Genomic DNA, 21,454 nt, shown 5'->3' with positions numbered 1-21,454 from the left:
AGTCGTGACTAAAATAGCTGGTACTATTACATTTTTAGACTTTATTTTTCTGGTGTTCAGTAGATATTTCTGGTTACAAAACTAAGGGTATCAAAGCATTTTATGGTGGTCATTATATTCCATTCCCATTAATTTTTAAGCCTATTTATTTACTTTTAACAGAGTTAATTTTATAGAGTTGATTTGTTTGTAGAGTTAAAGTTCAGCCTTCAACGTTTACGCTATCTGTATGTGCATGTATTATTGTAATTGTCGTGTCGTGTTAAACCAACAAGTATTAAAGCAAAAAAAAATGTATTACAAGTTATTACAGTACCTACAATTTTTTTTGTGCACACTGAGCATTCAAAGCCCATTGTAATCTATCTGAAAATGAAATCAATATTTGTCTTCAGTCATAGTCGATCTTAGCCACGTTTATATCCGGCGCCCTGGGCCGTCGCCCAATCGCGCCCTACCCTAAAACCAGTACTGGTTGTAGGTACTGAACTATATATTTTTAATTATAGTTGTAAAAATATTGTATTGCAAACAAACGGCAAAAAAATCGTTTTCTTTATTTTTATCGATAAAAGTACTAGAAAGGATATTTAGTAGGGGCGTCAAAATTATCCCCCATCCTTCTCTGGGTACGGCCATGGATGTGAGAATGAGGACTTCAGCCAGCTGTGCCGGAAATATAACAATGGATAAGAGATATATTTGCGCAGACAGGTACACTCTCTATTCCCTCAATCTCATAGCCCGATGAGATGGCAATACGACACAATCGGTGTCAGATCTGAGATCAGGCACAGAACCGACATTAATTTAAACCAACGTAATAATTGATCGTCAGGGGAATGCATAATAGGTCGCTTAGTAACTTGGTATCCAGAGTTCACAAAATAAGTGTTTAAAAAAAAAAGTTGAATTGTCTCTGGCTGACATTTGTAAGTCTGTGAATTTTCAAATGTCTTTCTTTTTAATTCAGCACGTGTAGACGCTGACGACTTGCATAAATCATCCAAGTAATTTAGGTAATATTAAAATATTCCATTGATATACACGTGAGTAAAGCCAAGTGATTAGTTCAACTGTTACTTTTTCGTGTTGCTGCATTTCTAGCGGCTCGCTAGTAAAGTAAAAAGTTCAATAGAATTAAAAGTACACGAGTGCTGTTGTATTTTTTGTGTTCGTGTAATAAAAATCTAGCGTTGACCAGGTATCCAAAATGCCGTCTGACGCAAAGAAAAGGGCTCAACAGAAGAAGAAGGAGCAGGCAAGCAGTAGGAACAAGAAGCCTGTGGCCAGAGTAACAAACGACGAGAATGGGTCGGCTACCAACGGCACTAAGGAAGAGCGAGAGCTTACCGCAGAAGGTAAATACCACCGTGTAATTTGATATTCGAGCTTCTTCATCATTTGTAGTTAATTTCACACGTCTTGTACCAAAAGCCAGAACATTAGAAGTGGTTTAGTCACATTTCTGCTTTGTTGAGGGTTTCTAATTTGGTGCTAAGAAATATACTACAGACCACATGGTACTGTAATATGCATTTAAACTTTTGCCTTTGTTGCTTTCTTTTAGGATTTGTTTGTATTTAACATTTGCCTGTTGTTATACTGAGATAAACTTATTTCCTTCTTGTCTAGGTTATTGTAATGATAACTCCTAACAAAAACTTTTTATGGCTCACCTCCACATATTTTCATAGTATAAAGTTTATTTACTGTATTATTCCTTAGATGTTAGTGTGTTAATCATTAGTAAGATAATGGATTACAAGATATTTTGCCACATTTAGTTGTAAATAATTGCATAAATATATTTGCAGTTTGTGATGGCGCTGCACTATAGGCAAATGTCAAATATTATGTCAAAATCAGTACATTTATGTTTAGTTCCTTATTTTGCCACCTGACACAAATGATAAATTGTTCAAGTAGTAGTTAGTGAATGGTTTTTATGCTATAGACAAGAATATAATACTTTAACTGTAATTTTTTTATAACAAATAATAAAGTTGCACTTATAAACTCAATAAAATATTTCAATATGGCCACCAAAAACCAAGAAAATAATGTAGAACTATTTAAGGCTTTGCTGAATAATTAAACTGCAAAATATTTATAAAAATAATCAAAAACAAATAAGTTACTGTCACTGTATATTTTTGTCAAAATTATGTGGTTCACCACAGTCACGGGCCACTTACTACAGTTATCTACTGTAGACTACTGAGAAAAGAAATAACAAAAAGCCACAGTGAATTAGACAAGCTTTCACCAAATCTTTCTGATGATTTCTTACTTAATGCTGCAAGTAATGTGAGTCAATTGAGGGTTACCTAACATCATTTACTGGTTGAGATGTGACCAGTGATTTCAGACCTTGTGTAATTTACTGATTTAAATATTGAAAATTTTACAAAAAGCTAGGAAAAATTGTAGATCACAAAGTGGCCCACATTATCAAAATCTTTCTGGATTATTGATTATCCTGTGAAATCCTTTGAGAGTTTAATGAATAGACAAATAAACAGACATGTACTCTTGATTGTAGTATGTATAAACATATTTGCATGTATAAACATATAATATAACTGGTTGTAAAAATTAATTAATAACTAATTCTGTAGATTTGTTTTTTGTATATTTCTTTTCCTCGGTTTAAATTAATTTAAAATGCACTTCAATTATATCACGGTCCAGGTAGCACACACAATTTTGTAAAGAAGGCCTTATAAACCTAATCTTACTCCTTCATTCTGCACTTAGTTTGAAATTATCGACACATATGCCATATTATGAAGTACACTCACTCATGTTCAGCTAGTTTGTACAATAGATTGATACAATTGTCTCTGCAGAATTAATGTAAACAAGTATATTGCATAACATATCTTCCTTATTATGAAATTAATACTGGATAGGATTATGAATCATTAGTGGTTTTTCTTAATTTTATCCCTGGGATGTCATTTCTTCCCATTTCTGGATAAAATATAGCTGGTCACTGTTACCAGTGAACCTATTTTTAATTGTTTGTGTGGTTCTGGAGCATATTCCATGCAAACAAACAATCAAAAATTTCCTCTTTGTACATATATATTTTTTATGTTCTTTTATTTCTGCTGCAATGCGGTGACATGAAACACTAATAGATTTTAAAACTTTGTCAAAATGAAAATAAAGTTATATATTTTATGTTGAAAAATTGGCACTTAACTTTTGAAGGATCAAGATGTTAATAACATCATCTAGCATTTAAAATGTATTTTCAAAGTATCATCAGGCCGGCTGTTCACTGAACTTGTATGCACAAATACTATCATCACATTATGCAGCTGTCATGCATTTGTTGTGTGCGCCATAGACCTTACAATTTAAAGCAATAATGTGTAATCACTATTATGTAATTCCTTTTGTATGTTGTATAATAGTAATACCAATCTGTAAGTCTTCAAGGCTTGCTCATATGATTAATGTCTTTTTCTGGCATTTCTGGTCTTGTGTTTGTTCAATACGTTGAACTTTATTATCTTTCCTATATTGATTTCTATAATGGATGGGTTACGTGGCGCATCTGTCGGCTTTCACGCGGGCTTATGCGATTACTACTTCCCTAACAGTGCTTATTTATGGTAGACAAACTGTTATTGTCATGACCCTTACTATATGTATAAGAGGCTAAAAGCAAGACCGGAAAGGTTCAGCAGTGCAGCAAATCTGTTCATTAGTTTCCTTTTTATATTATATTTAGTTTAATAAATGTAGAAAAATTCTATAACACCACTTCCATTGTTACAGAGGCGCTATGCCTGAAGTTGGAAGAAGAGGCGAAAATGAACTCGGAAGCCAGGTCATGTACCGGTTCCCTGGCTGTGCACCCGAGGTCAAGAGACATCAAGATCGCCAACTTCTCTATCACCTTCTACGGCAGCGAGCTGCTCCAGGATACCCTCCTCGAGTTGAACTGCGGCCGAAGATATGGCCTCGTTGGATTGAATGGATGTGGTATGTATATAGAAAATAGTATATTTTATCTGAAGATGCCACAATGGTCACCATGATATTCGAAAAGTGTTGCTTTTCAGCCTACTTCGAGTAAATGATTTCTGGTTTTGATCATTTCCCACCTCGAAGTCCCGAGTTCGATTCCTGGTGCGGGCATGCTTTTATAGCTATATGTAGGTAGTTTATCAGTTGTGTTACGGAAGCTGCTACGTTCTTACAAGGAGGCTATATACAAAATTGTTTCGTTATTTTATGGATGAATGAGAAAGGTGTAATTTGGTTGCGGGTATTGATTGAGCACTGAGGAGGCAACAGCGATAAAAAATTGCGCCGAGAACAGCTGGTAACTGAAATAGAAATGAAATTATTGTCATGCCCAATTGAAGCAATGAATATAGCACTAAGATTGATATAAAATTCTGATTGTATTATTAGAAATACTTGTGCTAGCGTAATGTTATTAACTCTGATTGTAAACTTAAATGTATGCAACGCTTCAAGCGTTGCAGCCAAGCGAACGTACTTCGGTATCAACGCTCGTATATATTTTTATACATTTAGTCGTAAAATTTACGACGACGTTTCTAAGCTAGCGTTAATATTATATGAACGTCATCATCATCTGTCTAGCATTTTCCTAACTATGTTGGTGTCGGCCTCCAGTCTAAGCGAATGCAGCAGTGTACCAGTGTTGTTCAGGGAGCCACTGCCTATCTGACCTTCCCAACCCTTGCTAAGACTGGTTACCAGACTGTTTTTTAAAGGACTCCGCATACTCAGTAACACTATCGCAATTGGTTTCTAATCGTGCCGTCATAGAAAATGACGCGAGATTACATACTTACGTAATTAGTTCGTCATTGTGGGTGTTATTCACAATTGAACATTTCCGATACGGAGTTATGATTGCGTTTCTATTGTACACCATTATCAGTTTTTCCTTGAAAAAGAGTAAGGCGTTTGATAGTTTGTTACACGTCTTGTTGAGTTCAGTTTAATTTATAGACTAGGTGTTTATTGCATTGTGAATCTTAGCATCCAATACATACGAAGTAGTTTTCGTATTCTATTTGAATTTATATCCGCCGCTACTAAAAGTGCATTCCCGACGCTCTTTGTTCTTTAAAACTAGGATAAAACTATTGACCAGTCTTCCTCCTACTGCATTTACAGCTAACAACAAAAACGTTAAATTCCCCCGGGTGTTTCATGCAGTTAATACGGAATGAGACAGCATCTCGAGTGCACTGTAGTACTTACCTATTTCTTTTTCTTTGATGCTTTTCGAAAGGAAAAGATAAATAAAACAAACATTTATGTCTCAGTTTATTTATTTGAAAGCTTTTTTGCGACTGAAACTTGAAGGCGTACTGGACACTGAACTAAAATTGTATTTGTAAATGCAGACTCATTAAGTTTGGTTTTACCATCCATATACTTTACAAATAACTGTAATACCTCTAAGGTATAATCTACATTTTACACAAACTTCCACAAACTCACTGCGCCTGAATAGAATTTCATTTGCTAAAATACTTCACTACGCTATACCTGAAAGTCGGCTTCAAGTTATAAAAAGACATTGAAAACGCCGGAGCAAAAGTCAAAGCTAGCCAGCCACTTAAACGACGACACTGACGTTGGGTTGGGATAAAAATAGTCCAACTTTACCAAACCTATACGTTTCTGATGTCACAGCTCTTCTGCAGTTCTCTCTTGTTGTCTTTAAGAGTGGAGAAGGCCGTAGCTTAAGTTTGAGCTATACTGAAGTTGCTTTTCAGTCGCCTCTCTATACAAAAAAAAAAAGAAAATGAAAGAAACAGTTTCTTGCTTGCGAGCGAATTTTTGGTATTTCAAATTGATTTAAGTTATCATAAAATGCACTTTTTTGACGCCAATACATAAAAATTGTCTAAAGAAAAACCCTCGCAATAGTCCTACAACACTATTACACTTCAACAGAATAACAAACGCGACTGTTCTAGCAATAACGCGATAACATAATAAAACAAACTTGTTACTTCTCAATATTATGAATGGAAAATTTTACTCGACTCTGTTGGCCGACCTTGGTACTACCGTATTTGCTACAAACATATCAGTACATAGGTAATGCTCGAGTTAGAAACAGCTGTCAATTGTTATTATAGTTTCGTGTTCGGTTCAGATACTGGATGTGTTAGCAGAGCTACTTCAAAGGTAGTTTATCCGCAACGCTATGACGCGACCTGGGTATCCAGGTCACCGATTCTTCACAGATTCATTTAAAAGATTATCCCTGTTTCACAGGCCAACTTCCAGAATTAATTTAAAGTAAACCTTAAAATAAATTTAATTTGAATAAAAGCTGACGTAGAAAGGTTTAGCCTGAAATATATAATACCAAAATAACTTATGAGTTTGAGACAAAAAAAGCCTTGCAACCTTTTATTTCTATTTATAGAAATAGAACATGTGAGCTTGTTCTTATATTAGACGTTCAATAAAAGGCTATACATGTCTTTAATGCGTAAAGAGACGATGTTAGACATTCTGAGACAGCTAATTTTCCTTTATGGCAACAACCGCCTACTTAGGTACCTACGTGTTGTTCAAAGGGGAAAATGTTTAAACTTGTGTATTGAATGTTTTTCCTTAACATACTTAATAATGCCTTAAAAAGTGAGGCTTGCGTTCAAAGCCCTTGTATGTGCATAAAATGTATAACCACAACACCCACGGGAATCGAAAGGGCCAACTGTTGGGATATTTTAAAAATAACTCTCTGACCAAACTCGGCCTGGGTATCCTGTAGAAAATAAACTCTTATACAGGACTCCGTCGACCTTAAATCAGGACTTTTGGTCAATATTTTTTGAACGGAAAAAAGATTGCTGAATTCCTCAAAACAACTTCCTAAATCAAAATTATAAAAGATACAAAAATGAAAAAATAATTGGCAATAGTAGCAAAAAAAGCTAAAAGAAACCTTGATACAATATTAAGTGACGCGAATACCCTTAGCCGTTATTTGGATCGATGTTTTATAGTACAAGGAAATGCGACGTCGCCGGCGACGGACGTACAACTTACTAACAACTTTAGCCATTAGGCACACTTAGTGCTTACTTTGAAATTCAATCTATTATTCTACACGTGGAAGACGGCACAGCCGGTAGCATTGGACAATGTTTATTTACTGAGACAGCAATTTGCTCTAATAACATGATAGTGCATGCCCGTGTCTTTGTGTTAGTGTATGATTTAACTAAGCTGCCTCGAGTGCGCGTACGATTTCAAATATGTGAGTGCAAGCGGCCAAAGCGTTTGTTCTCAAAGTCCACAGTTCGGGTCTGGACCAATATGTATTTATTCCTGGACGTTTGTGAATGCGTACGCGACTGCGAGTGCCATTGTACCTTCGAATTCATATGGATGCACTAGAGGGAAGGCAAATGGGGTTGAATTAAATGCAGATGTGAACCGTATTAATCTCCGAATAAATGGACTCGAGCATATATGTATAGTTTATTATGAGAAGGATGCATTTATGATCCTCGGTTTCAGTAAGTAGGAGTCGATAAAACCTTTAGTTTAGTTTTATTATTATTTCAACAGAACTCCATCATGTGTAACTAAATGCACTGATTTGTTTTATGTTCCCATCACTATATACACATGTTATCACTAGCAACAATGAAGTAATACCGCAAGTCTATTTTTTGTTATCTAAATCACAATTACCTTAACTCATTCAAATTGAAATCACTAGTAGTGTCAATTTATCTAGACTACCTGCGGGAAGTGATTCCCTCAGCAAGCGCCGGATACCGGCGGAAGCTAGTAATATAATATGATAATTGTTTGTACTTGTGGACTTGATGGGTAGGTATTAGTCATTAGATATACTTTTGTTGGAAACTTCTTTCCCATACAATCAGTGTTGGTAACTCACATTATTATAATGAGTGCATGGTGGTCAGTTACTTTTCCTTGGTATAATTGGCCATTAAATGGAGCATGCGCTATTTGAATTAATGATTAACTTGCAGCTCATGGGCGGGGTAGGAATCGTTTGAATTTCTTATGTTCAAGGTTTTCCTTCGGCCAGAAAATCAATATAAGCTTTATTTAACTGTAAATATTTGTCTTCGACCTATTTTATGAGTGTTTGTGCAATATGCGAATGTTTATGATTTTTTCGATAAGACTGAATATGATTAGATTTACTTTTTAATGCATCCACCAACATTTAGGCGGATACGGCATTCTATAGCGGGCTTTTATTTGAGATATAAATCCTTACTGATGAAGCAAATATTATACACTTCAGATCTTTTGATCCTTTAGTTGAACTAATTATTAAGACATAACTAGTATGATAGTATGTACTATACGGAAAACTGAGCGCTCTAGTATAACAAGTAATTAAACACCTAATGGGAACTATGAAACTGAAACCGTTGCATAATAAGCGCATACGGTGCCGAACCTAGTTCCAACTTTAGGTGAAGTGCTTTGCTAATAGGAGCTTCACGTAGCTTCACATCAGGATTACAGAGAGTAATTTGTATGTAGTATGGGTATTAAGTATGGCGTTCATGGGCACTTTAACCACATGTAACCTTTCGAAGTTGCAAGTCATCTAGCGAAATTTGAATTATACGCGATCAATATTTTATTGTAGATATATGCGAATTCAAGAAATGCAGCGATTTTTTAAGAATGATTTGCTTTGTTCTTTATTGAAATAAAATATAATTCAGGTCATACACATATTTATCATCGCTTGAATTCCGCGGAAACTTAAGAGAACCTTTTATCTTAAACTCTTGTCTTGGGCATACGATGTTTTATACCATACGAAGACAACCTTTAGCTCTAGGCGTATCCTGTGCTATATGCGATGATAACGTGATGATGTAGCTTGGTATCTACTTATGAGCGAATATTCAGAATCCCAATGTAAAGGACCCCTTGTATTTGTTATACTTTGATGACGATGACAATATCCCACATACACAATGTCTCACTTGACCTTATTATACTTGAATCAATTTCCGTATATAAATGTTGCATCTGTTGTCACAGGCAAGTCGTCACTGCTGGCCGTACTGGGTCGGCGAGAGGTGACCATCCCCGCGCACATCGACATCTTCCACCTGACGCGGGAGATGCCCGCCTCCGACAAGACTGCACTCGAGTGCGTCATGGAGGTCGATGAGGAGAGGATCCAGTTGGAGAAGCTGGCTGAGGAGTTGGCTCAGTGCGAGGATGATGGTCAGTACTGATGTGTTCATCCAAAGCTAATGAAATGTTTGTACTACGTCTGATATCTGTAACAGAATAGGCACAGGTTATATGCATTTAAATTCACAATCACGTAATGCATCTACATATGTGTATTCCGTGGTGTTGGTCGTTTAATATGCTGAACAACATGGCCTGGGAAGGGAAAGAAGCTGGTGTACTAGAAATTACTTTAAGTTTTTTAATATTCCCACACACACACACCACAAAATATTTACCTTTAGAGAAGTAGTTGTGCCTACACAACTACTTCTCTGTTATCATCCATCTATCTATATTAATATTATAAAGAGGTAAAATTTGTAAGTTTGTATGTAATGGATAAAATCAAAAACTACTACACTGATATAAACAAATCTTTCACTGTTGAAAAGTTACACTCTTCCTAAGTAACATAGGCTATATTTTATCCCGGTACGGGCAGTAGCCCCCACGGGACGCGTGTGAAACCGTGGGAAAAAGGCTGGTAATATATATGGTACCATTTTCATTAAAATTTATGAAGCAAACATTCATTAATACTATTATCCACCTCTGATTTAAATTCAAACATCTTACACCATGAACTTGCCTAACTGTTTCTCTCTCCTATAAGACGCCCAAGAACAGCTGATGGACGTGTACGACCGGCTGGAGGACCTGAGCGCGGACACGGCGGAGGCGCGCGCCGCCAACATCCTGCACGGTCTCGGCTTCACCAGGGAGATGCAGCAGAAGGCCACCAAGGACTTCTCCGGAGGTATGCATGTCACCGAAGTCACTTTACTGAGGCGCGGTATATGATGGGTAACCATCTTGTCATGACGAGTTCTTCCGTATTTCGGAAGGAATCATTAGCAGCCATTACTGGTAGCCGGAAGCCACAGGCACAATGCAAGACCCATTGTGGCTTACAAGTATCAAGATGTGTCGAATCTTGTGATAAGTTTATTATGTTACAGTAAAATGAAAATAGAACCAGGTGACACTATGCTTTCACGATTCCTTCCTTTTAAATTCTACAGCCATGTACAATATTTATCTTGTACGACAGGTTGGCGTATGCGTATCGCACTGGCTCGTGCTTTGTACGTGAAGCCCCATCTCTTGCTGCTCGACGAGCCGACCAACCATCTGGATCTCGACGCCTGCGTGTGGCTTGAGGAAGAACTCAAACAGTATGTATTTATCTATGTATAAAGACGAAAGATTTGATTGTTTCTACGTTACCATCTTAAGTTAACATCTTCTGTTAATAATTACAATACATACACATTTTCAAGTGAATTAAAATTTTCTTCACCAAGAAATGTTCTATTCAATTTATAATGTAAAATCAGGTGCCATTGTCCACTTAGTTATCATAACATGCTTGATCTCAATTTATAAGACATCCTTCTTATATTCCAGCTACAAACGCATCCTGGTCCTGATCTCCCACTCTCAGGACTTCTTGAACGGCGTGTGCACGAATATAATTCACATGAGCAAGCGCCGACTGAAGTACTACACTGGTAACTACGAAGCTTTCGTGCGGACGCGCATGGAGCTGCTCGAGAATCAGATGAAACAGTACAACTGGGAGCAGGACCAGATCGCTCATATGAAGGTCTGTCACACTGTCACTTGTTTTTTGTGGATTATTTAGTTGGTTGGTTGATTGATGATGGGTGGTTATTTGAGACTGCTCTGATCGTTTTGACCTACTGGCTCCAGAATTTAAATGAAATTTTATTGTGGTCATCTAATTTTGTGTATTTTATTAACGTTTAATAATTATATTTAATGTAAACCATATGAATAAACTAGCTTCCATCCGCCCGCTGGTGTGTTAATAAAAAATAGCCTATCTACATACCAAACTGGCTTCGCCCGCGTGGTGTGTTAATAAAAAATAGCCTATCTACATACCAAATTTCAACTAAATCGGTCCAGCCGTTTTTGCGTGAAAGAATAACAAACATACATCCATACATTCTCACAAACTTTCACATTTATATTATTAGTAGGATGAGAGTGCATTACGGTTATTCTGGTATCTATATAAAATCCATGTCCACAGAACTACATAGCCCGGTTCGGTCACGGTTCCGCGAAGCTCGCGCGACAGGCGCAGTCCAAGGAGAAGACTCTCGCCAAGATGGTGGCTCAGGGCCTGACGGAGAAGGTCATTGACGACAAGATCCTTAACTTCTACTTCCCCTCGTGCGGGAAAGTGCCGCCTCCCGTTATTATGGTGCAGGTTTGTAAATTTTTATGATTTCCTCAAGAATTAAAGACTATGCATGTCAGTGTTGTCTGCCCATAAGATTTTTTTTGTGAATGTGACTATCTCTTACTCACTTGTTCACGGGTAAACAGCCGCATCAATTTATATGAAATTTTGCTGTGGAGGGTTATGACATCTAGGATACATTTATTATAGCTACATAATGTATTCTTTAAAGTGATTATCTATTGTTGAATACCATATGGAAATGCGTCGAGTAGATTTTTCGCTCTGGTTAATCAAATCGCGGAGGATATCTTGGTTTAAAATGTTTACTGTTTTTTAATGTATGTTATTGAAATCATGTATATTATCCATATAGATATAAGACCAAAAATATAAAATTGGTGTATCTAATAAAGTATATATCTATCTGTCTATATTTCAGAACGTGTCATTCAGATACACCGACACGAGCCCGTGGATCTACAAGAACTTGGAGTTCGGTATCGACCTGGACACGCGGCTGGCGCTGGTCGGGCCCAACGGCGCCGGCAAGTCCACGCTCCTCAAGCTGCTCTACGGAGATGTCAGTATTTACATAGTAACGCCACCTTATTGTAGCTTCTGTTCAAAAATTTCATCAATGTTATTTAGGTAACAAGTAGGAAAAAGTGGATGAATCTTTAATTTATTTGATTCTGTACAGGTCCTATATTTTATTGTTTAGCTAATATCCCACACGACAACTTTTTCGATTTCGTGTAAAACACCAACCATGAGAACTATTTCTACGAAATCCTATATAAAAACTCTTATCATTTTTTCCTCAGCTTGTCCCCTCGACGGGTATGATCCGCAAGAACTCTCACTTGCGCATCGGGCGCTACCACCAGCACTTACACGAGCTGCTAGATCTCGACCTCTCCCCGCTCGACTACATGATGAAGGAGTTCCCCGAAGTCAGGGAAAGGGAGGAAATGCGCAAAATTATCGGACGGTACGGTCTGACAGGACGGCAGCAAGTCTGCCCGATGCGTCAGCTGTCTGACGGACAAAGATGTCGCGTCGTGTTCGCGTGGCTCGCGTGGCAGACACCACATCTTCTGTTACTAGACGAACCTACCAATCACTTGGATATGGAAACCATTGACGCGCTGGGCGATGCCATCAATGAGTTCGATGGTGGGATGGTGCTGGTTAGCCACGACTTCAGGCTTATTAATCAGGTGGGTTGCTTATGAGTTTTAGATTTTAATATTTTTGATGAATTATTTCCTAGTATTTATGTTTTGGACGAATGTTATTTTGCTATCATTCAAGTTTTTCCATTCACTATTGTTCGAATTATTGACAATCTCGTTTTTATAAATACGTTTTTCAGCCATGGACTGAGTGTCACCATAACATACTATATAATTCGCCTCAAATAGAGCTAATATACGGCTTAAAAAAATATCCATAATAATATTAAATTGTCTCTCCACAGGTCGCTGAAGAAATCTGGATATGCGAGAACGGAACAGTCACAAAATGGCAGGGCGGCATCCTGAAATACAAGGACCACCTCAAGTCCAAGATCCTCAAGGAGAATGAGCAGAACGCCCGCAAATAGTCCAATGCCTAGCTACCCTTAGTTAACGTGCGTCACACACCTGCGACTCACAGACTACCAGCCGACAGTTGACAAACATTATCATACAGAATCGAGTTAAACACCAGTGAAAAGGACACTTGTTATATTGTTAACGTACGCGGAACCTCACCGTTGTTGCCTCATGACGTCTCTCTGGTCACGCTCCGTGCGGGCTGACCTATCCTAAGCAATAATTACCGAATACAATAATGTCTGAAATAACACTTAACATGTTTACTTAATAGAATTTACTTAATAGCACTCGAAGTTATTATATTGTCCGTTATCTAGGAACAGTTGTTATTGAAATTACTTAAATTGTGTATGTAAATGTTATAGGCAATGTGTATAATGCAGGCATTCTATACATTGCCTAGGTATTGTATAAAATGTCTGAAGCGCATCAGGCAATGTGTATAATGAACGACCGACTGTATAGTGCGCGAATCGTATTATACACATTGCCTGAACGTTTTCGGCAATGTATACAATGCCGGATTATACACATTGCCTATAACATATACAAGCATGCCGCACGTGTTTGTCTAGCCGTAGTCTAAATTCCGCGTTAGGTGATAGTTGTAAGACATTGATGTTCCAATATTGAATATTTATCATATTTCGGTATTTACATGAATACGGGCGTCGTATATTGTTGCGACTATATAGTTAATGTTTGTTGCGTTCCGCGACGCGTGCTCGGCTATGATGAGCACGCGATGTAGTGCGGTGCGTAGTCACAGGTGTAGTAGATTGTCGCTTAGACCAGTTGAAACGACAGTTATTAATAGGATTGTGATTCCTTAAGCTGCCTATTAAAGCTTAGTTATAGTGGTATTATAAATCAATTTGTGATATACTTACCGGGTGATGGCTGCCTAGCTGCGGGCGGGTTCTTCACGAGCGCTCTGAACGTAGCTTAATCAATCATTACATGTGATTATAAATTGGCTAAGGTTGATTTTAAATTATAACATTTTATTACATTTGATTATAAGTTGATTTTTAAATTATTGAATTTCATAATCAATGTATCATTTGATTACCAATTAATACAATTTAATTATGAATGAATATATCATTGCCATCTCTCGGTAAATGTTCACAGTGTTAGAAGCATTTACATTTGGTTGCCCACTGCCTTATGAAAAGGTGCAGTGAAAGCCAGACATTCATAAAATATTAATCAATAAGACTTATGCCCCAGACTACAAGGGTAATAAATTAGTAATATTAAATCGTACAGTGTAATTTATTTGTTCATATTTCACATTCATGCATAATATTATTGCACAGCGCACTTCATATAAGTACCTACAGAGCACACCTAGCACGGTAGTAGCGAATTTGTAGTACTTGAAAGTTATAGTTGAATGTTTCCCGCTTTCAACTGCTGCCTGTGACGTGTGCACGAGGCATGAATGCGTCCGCCGCAGTGGACGACCAAATGTAACTGTATAGTAACTTGTAACTCGCCGCCGTGGTAACTAGATATAATAGTGAATGTTTCGGCTTACATAGGTAGCAACACGGATGCCTTCTGAATAGTTTTTGATTACATTATTTATATTCATCATAAATTATATTTATACGCCTCGTGCAAGACTCCCAGTGGGCAGATATACAGGGGGTTGTCAGTGATACCAGGGTTGTGATGATCGGCTTACGACATCCCTTTCCCTTAAACATTTATGTACACAACGCAATTGAAATGAAAGTATCCACTCGTAAAGTATCTGTGTGATTTCGTGAGTATTGTTTTAGCCAAAGGCTAATTCGCTGTGACAATTAATTAGTTTAATCTTATAAGTTAAAATTGTTCAGCACGTATGTCGCCACACGGCTCCCAGTGTGCCGGTTGTAGGTATTTCTGTATGTAATACATTAATTTGGCTGTCTCGTTAACCGAATTGAACACTATGACCTTCAGTTCGTACCTAACTCGCGTAATAGTATTAATTTGTATTTGATTAAAGGGATTTAATTATATTACATTTTCATATAATGCTTGATCTGAGGCAAATTTATATAAATCAATAAAATTAAACACACGGATATGTTTGTTTTCTTTATTATACCTTATAAATCAGTATGTGAGGAAGAACGTAAGTATTGGACTTTATCATTGAACACTTGGAAGGCAGTGGAGAGCCCGACGTCTGGAATCCTGCGACATCTGTAACAGGTTGGTCATAATGAGTAATGAATACTAATACCCAGCGATTATAATATACGACACGAATTATAATGAAAGTGAGTTTTGTTACGCTACGTTACGTTACACACAAAAATGGCTGACCCGATTTGCAAAAAGCAAAAACTTGGGATAAATGTGTGAATAAATTAGTGCCTAATCTGCTGTAAATATGGGTTAGATAAAAAAGTTTGAAAAAAAAAAAAACGATACCAATCCGCTACGGTTAGGTTATTTCAGTAAGGAAATACTGAACACATGATCGAAGAGTAAAATGGGCCGAGAGCTTATTTTGAGAAAACATCTGCGCCGAAAAAAAATATGGTTAGGCTATGTAATCATATCGGCACCCACCAGCCCGTTATTGCATTGTTCTCGGGTAGTGGGTAGGTTGGATAAAAATGTTGAGGGTAAAAGTAAGGCGAGCGGCAACGGCGGCGGCGCGGCGTACCGGTTATAAACAGCGAGTGACGAGTATCCGATGACGCATCGCTCTGACAGCGTCAATGCGTTATCAGCTGAGGACTGTGTTACCGCTGTGAGACACTGCCGTGTTGGATGGCGAACATGTTGGGAATTACTGACTTTTGCAAATGTAGTCAGGAATGAAAAGAACGTCATTAGTCAGGACAACGATGGTTGGACTTAAGTATAGAGGAAATTCAGTAATCAGAGGTTTGTCGGAAAATAGGGGAAAGCATTTATTCATTCTGATGAAAAATTTAAGGCAGCTGAGATTATGTTACCATTATACATTTCCAACGTGTCGAAAGGACTTTCTATTGGGTATATAGTCACATAATATACGTGAAAAATCTAGTTTACTAGTACCTAAAGGTAGAAAAGTTGAGCATGAAAATTGAGAAGGAATCATCATCCTCCGAGCCTTTTCCCAAACTATGTTGGGGTCGGCTTCCAGTCTAACCGGATTCAGCTGAGTACCAGTGCTTTACAAGAAGCGACTGCCTATCTGACCTCCTCAACCCAGTTACCCGGGCAACCCGATACCCCTTGGTTAGACTGGTGTCAGACTTACTGGCTTCTGACTACCCGTAACGACTGCCAAGGATGTTCAATGACAGCCGGGACCTACAGTTTAACGTGCCATCCGAAACACAGTCATTGGTGTCTAAGATATACTTAGAAAGTACATACAAACTTAGAAAAGTTGCATTGGTACTTGCCTGACCTGGAATCGAACCCGCGCCCTCATACTCGAGAGGTTGGTTCTTTGCCCACTAGGCCACCACGACTTGACTTGAAAATTGAGAAGGAATATGACAGCTATAAAATTTTTATGTGTCATGAATTCTGGCCCGATGGAGTTTCTTATAGGCGTTTTATTAATTTTAAAAATCATTTTGGAGATAAAGCTGAGCCAAGGAAATTAAGGGATTGTTCACACCAAACGTATTGTCCGCCGCTGACTGTGAGTATACTCACTGTCTGCCCCAGTGTGAACGTCGACTCAATTTGCAGTACGCGTACTCACCAAGCCGACAATAAGCTATAGCGTACGATGCGCTACATGTGTGAACAAAAGAATAGGCTCGTGTAGGTTCACACTAGATGCGTACGCTGAGCGGCTGACTATTCAATACATAAAAGAGCTCAGTATTTGAACCCCCCAATCTTTATACATAACAGATGCTATGTCTTCCCAAGCGCATCTTCGTAAGTTTCTATCACTAAATTCTTCTGAATTCGCATTCCAAATACATTCTCTAGAATGTACTTCTGCAATAAACTTTTCGGTGTCGAACATCGCGAGGTGTCACGTGTCACGTCTGTCCTCATTGAAGTTTGTTTCTCGAGTGTATTGCGGCCGAGGCGCGCGGCGGAGCGGCGCTATTCGGCAACTGCGTCCGCGTAGCCAATCCGCGTCCGCAGTGCATAGTCGCGTAGTAAAATAATCGGCCACTGAGAGTCAGCGACAACAGGCGACGTAATAGCGTATAGTCGGTTCGGTGTGAACGACAATTTCAATATATATGGAAAAGCAATAAACTGCGTAACGCGCGCTCACAGTCAGCGGCCGACAATACGTTTGGTCTGAACGATGCCTAAACACTAACATTGGATATCAAAATTACTAAACCAGCGAGAATTTTCAGTTTCAACTGCAAAAGTGTAAACACGTCGGCTAACTGTATAAGACGACTGTGTGTATCAGCGGATACAATAGCTCTGCAAGAAACATGGTTGATGCCCCACGACTTAACATACAATACATTTGATGTGAGGATTTTGTGTATACTGGGACTTCGGCGGTGGATGCTTCGGGTGGAATACTGCGAGGTAGGCCTTAGGGTGCTTACATAAAGAAACAGGTTTCCGGTACAGAACAAAGAAAGAAACAGGTTGTTTACCTGTTTCAACTTACCTGTTTCTTTATAAGTGAGTGAATACGATTGTATTCAAATATTATACCTGCACTGATCGGTACCTACCCGTACAGGTTTGTCTGTACCAGAAACCTGTTTCTTGATGTAAGCACCCTTACGGAGGAGTGTTGTACAGTTTTACAGTGTAACGTCTAACAGCCATACAAGTTGAACTGTCTAACAGAAAGTTGCTTGTTTTTTCGGTTTATATGCCTAATAATTGCGTTGATAACATTGTTCAGTTCACTGATTGTTTGAGCGAAATAAATGCCATTATAGAAAACTGTGATAGTCAAGAGATTATAATGCTCACATAAATGAATTATTTTGTTGAAGTTTTGTGAGGAACAGTACTGGGCGTGCCGATGCGGTATTTTTATCTAGCGATACTTATACATTTGTTAGTGAAGCACACGAGTGTAATCGATGGCTCGACCATTGCGTTGTTACTAAGTCTGCCCTTCAAACGATATCTAGTGTGGAAGTACTGTATGGCACGTATTGCTCGGATCACTTTCCGATTAAGCTGGAATGTGATTGTAATTTGATTAAAACGAATGTTGTTACCTAGTAAGACTGATAGTAAAATAAGATGGGGAGAACGAGACCCAGTGCAGATTAAGTTAAAAGAAAAAATATGTAACTCACGGTTCTCTAAGATAGATTTCCCGTCAGAATTTATTAATTCGCAACATTTCGTATTAACATACTTCTTACGAATTGTCAGTACTTTAGAAACAAGAGCTTATTTAAAATTAAACTATTAATAGTTTTTAAGTTCTCTAGTAATCAGTTATATTGATTTCCTTATATACTTAATTATATACTCGCCTTAAAGACTGTTTTATGTACTCCCCTTATGTACTCCCCCTTATATACTCCCATTATGTACTCCCCTTATGTACTCCCATTATGTACTCCCCTTATATACTCCCATTATGTACTCCCCTTATGTACTCCCCTTATGTACTCCCCCTTATATACTCCCATTATGTACTCCCATTATGTACTCCCCTTATATACTCCCATTATGTACTCCCCTTATGTACTCCTCCTTATATACTCCCATTATGTACTCCCCTTATGTACTCCCATATTGTAATCCTTTGTTCTATAATACTTTGGTCACATCGCACGGAAAGACGGGGGAAACCTCGAGAGGCTAATCGTGACCGGCAAAGTGGATAGGAAAAGGCCTCGCGGTCGCAGCCCCATACGTTGGTCCGACCAGAACCGCACTGCTCTTGACTCCACGGTGCACAGTGCCCTTCACACCGCCTGACACAGAAACAGATGGAAGAATACCATACGTTCGAAGGTGGACACAGGGAGGTCACGACCCTCAGCATTGAGGAATTACGACGCAAGGAGGGTTGTAATCCTTTATCTTCTCTAATCTATAAATTTCCTTACGTACTCCCCTTATGAACTTTCTTATGTATCCACGAAGAAGGATGAATAAGTAGTGATGCAGCGGGTCTAAGCTCTTTAGCTGCCGCAGTGTAATCTGAATGGCCCTTCAAATGTTAGTTCGTTGAACTTTTCAGCTGTTAAGTTACTTGGTGCTGAGTTCAATGAAGATCGACAAATGTATAGAAATAATGTACATATTAAGTATAACTTTTCTGGTTGATTTTTACACCTTCTGTCCGAAAAACCCAAATATTTTACGGAACCCTATTTTTTTCCAAAATAAAATTTAGCCTATGTTACTCGTGGATAATGTAGCTTTCGAATGGTCAAAGAATTTTTAAAAACGGTCCAGTAGTTTTTGAGCCTATTCATTACAACCAAACAAACAAACAAACAAACAAACAAAGTTTTCCTCTTTACAATATATAAGTGTAGAAAAGGCTTCTGGGACTCCCGGAAACCACGTACACCCAGCCTACGCTTTGCTACGTGTCTGGCTACGAAGCTACGAAAGTTTTGCATCGTAGTCGCGTAGTCCAACCAACAATGTTTGAGCGATATGTAAATCACTTTACTCACACACGAATGATTCAATTGCACCTATTTCTATTTTTACTAAGAGATAATAAACTTGCAGCTACAATATTTGGTTGCACAATCTGTGGCTCTTTTCATCCATTTTGTGCAATCTAAACAGTTTATTTCCTACAAATATTTGCGTTAAAGCTTGAAGATGGCACCTTTTATTATTTAAACCAATTCACTTTCAAAGTAGTAAAACTTCTAATAAGCTTGTTATTTACACACATAATAGTTACGTGATTGCTATAAGAAAAATATATTGAATTTCGAATAAGATGATTCTCCTCAAAGTAGTCAAATATGAAATACTCGCTTCATCCAGTAAAAAATAGACAATTGCGTCAAAAATTTAAATAACAAACGTCGTAAAAGTAGGTATAACAAATTAACAAAAATAGAATGGCATTTTATCAGCGTCATTAAGTGTAAGTAGATATACAGGCAGATAACCTTTTTAATTTATACTGGCATCGAATTATAACTCATCGGGGGAGTGAATTATTTAATTCGGGATGAGGGCACTCCTGTCGAGCAGCTTATGTCTGTGCTTATGTACTTTTATTATATATTGTATGTATTTGGTACGTCGACTTTCAACTTGAACCTCTTAGTGCGTCATGTGAGCCTAGTGCTTCAAATATTGCAACGCCTGAATGGATCAATAGTTTCACTCGAGCACGTGGTATTCAGTGTTTGTTTCCATGACGACGCTGCACCTAACTTCAAGTTATTCATAACAATTGAAATATTTTCATCAGTTCAGGGGAAGTTTCATACTTTTTCGGAGAAATTAATAATAATATCTTTTAGGCATGTAATTATGTCTTACATTCTAAATAATTTTATCACATTTCTGTTAAAAAACATGACTAACCATCTAAAGAAAGTGGAATGAAATATTTTAACTTTAAAGGCTTAAAGAGATTTTCCAAAGCACTTACAAAACGCAGATCGTATTGAACTTTCAAGCGACAGACCACAGAGTTTAATGTTACATGGCTTACGCTAGTACTTATTGCTTTTAGGCTGACGAACTTTTTTGATGCGATCTCTTTAGGTTTATAGGATCCTGGTATTCTGCCACGTATTTTAGCCCACGTCACGACTTTACGCAGGCGCTCTGAGTACGAAACCACGTGCTTTATTTAAAGTTGGCACGTAAACAATGTGAAAACAGTATGTAATTGATGAGCAGCCAATTCTTCGTTTTATGAATACGAATGACTTTTTTTAGGTAAACTTCAGTAATTACAATGATTATCAGAAATACGATAATTTTATGTTACAATTATAAGTATTTTACTTGATATTTTTAAGCGTTTATTGCAAAATCTCCCGTTTTAGGTATGCATGATTGTCTGTAAAAAAGCGGATGCTTTTAAAAGGTAAAAAAAAAACAAATTTAATAATAGTTGAAAACATATTTTTTATATTTTTAAATGTTTTTTTTTTTATTTTTATATTTAATATTTAAAAATGTAATTTATATGTTGAAAAATAAATAAATGATAAGGAAAATGGTTAAAAACGCTCTCTTATTCTTGCGAACAAATAAATAAAATATTTTTTCAAGTTTTTTTGAAAACCTACGCACACCTTCTTTTTGTACATTAAGCTTGGCGTTTCGTTTTTATTTGTAGGATCCACAGAATTAAGTAAAAACTTTGTCTTATTTATATCAAATCTGTTTTGTAGTCCAGGAGAGCTTTCGCAGGAGCTAGTCGCCTTTGTAGTTTCTCGCGGTACTAGGCACTCATGAATTAATAGGA

At 37.6% G+C, this 21,454-nt stretch overlaps 1 protein-coding gene across 1 annotated transcript; it reads left to right on the top strand.

Moving 5' to 3' along the window:
• The first annotated feature begins 897 nt into the window (after window positions 1-897).
• LOC124645261 (ATP-binding cassette sub-family F member 2) lies at window positions 898-15,167 on the top strand. Its single transcript, XM_047185058.1, has 11 exons — window positions 898-1,019; window positions 1,205-1,361; window positions 3,793-3,999; window positions 9,070-9,258; window positions 9,884-10,027; window positions 10,322-10,445; window positions 10,678-10,876; window positions 11,330-11,509; window positions 11,925-12,065; window positions 12,310-12,705; window positions 12,966-15,167. The coding sequence occupies exons 2-11, from the start codon at window positions 1,214-1,216 to the stop codon at window positions 13,089-13,091; spliced, it is 1,854 nt and encodes a 617-aa protein (XP_047041014.1). The 5' UTR covers window positions 898-1,019; window positions 1,205-1,213; the 3' UTR covers window positions 13,092-15,167.
• Window positions 15,168-21,454: the final 6,287 nt, after the last annotated feature.

This window comes from Helicoverpa zea, chromosome 31 (assembly GCF_022581195.2).
Source record: "Helicoverpa zea isolate HzStark_Cry1AcR chromosome 31, ilHelZeax1.1, whole genome shotgun sequence".
Lineage (NCBI taxonomy): Eukaryota > Metazoa > Arthropoda > Insecta > Lepidoptera > Noctuidae > Helicoverpa > Helicoverpa zea.
The sequence above is the reverse complement of the archived record's forward strand: the minus strand, read 5'-3'. Positions and strand labels throughout refer to the sequence as shown.

What these genes read in the sequence shown, in the direction of transcription:
- LOC124645261 (XM_047185058.1), top strand. Translation starts at nt 1,214, where the DNA reads ATGCCGTCTGACGCAAAGAAAAGGGCTCAACAGAAGAAGAAGGAGCAG. An exon ending in CGTTGGATTGAATGGATGTG is followed by an intron (nt 4,000 to 9,069) that starts GTATGTATATAG and finishes CTGTTGTCACAG; the next exon opens with GCAAGTCGTCACTGCTGGCC. An exon ending in ACTTCAGGCTTATTAATCAG is followed by an intron (nt 12,706 to 12,965) that starts GTGGGTTGCTTA and finishes GTCTCTCCACAG; the next exon opens with GTCGCTGAAGAAATCTGGAT.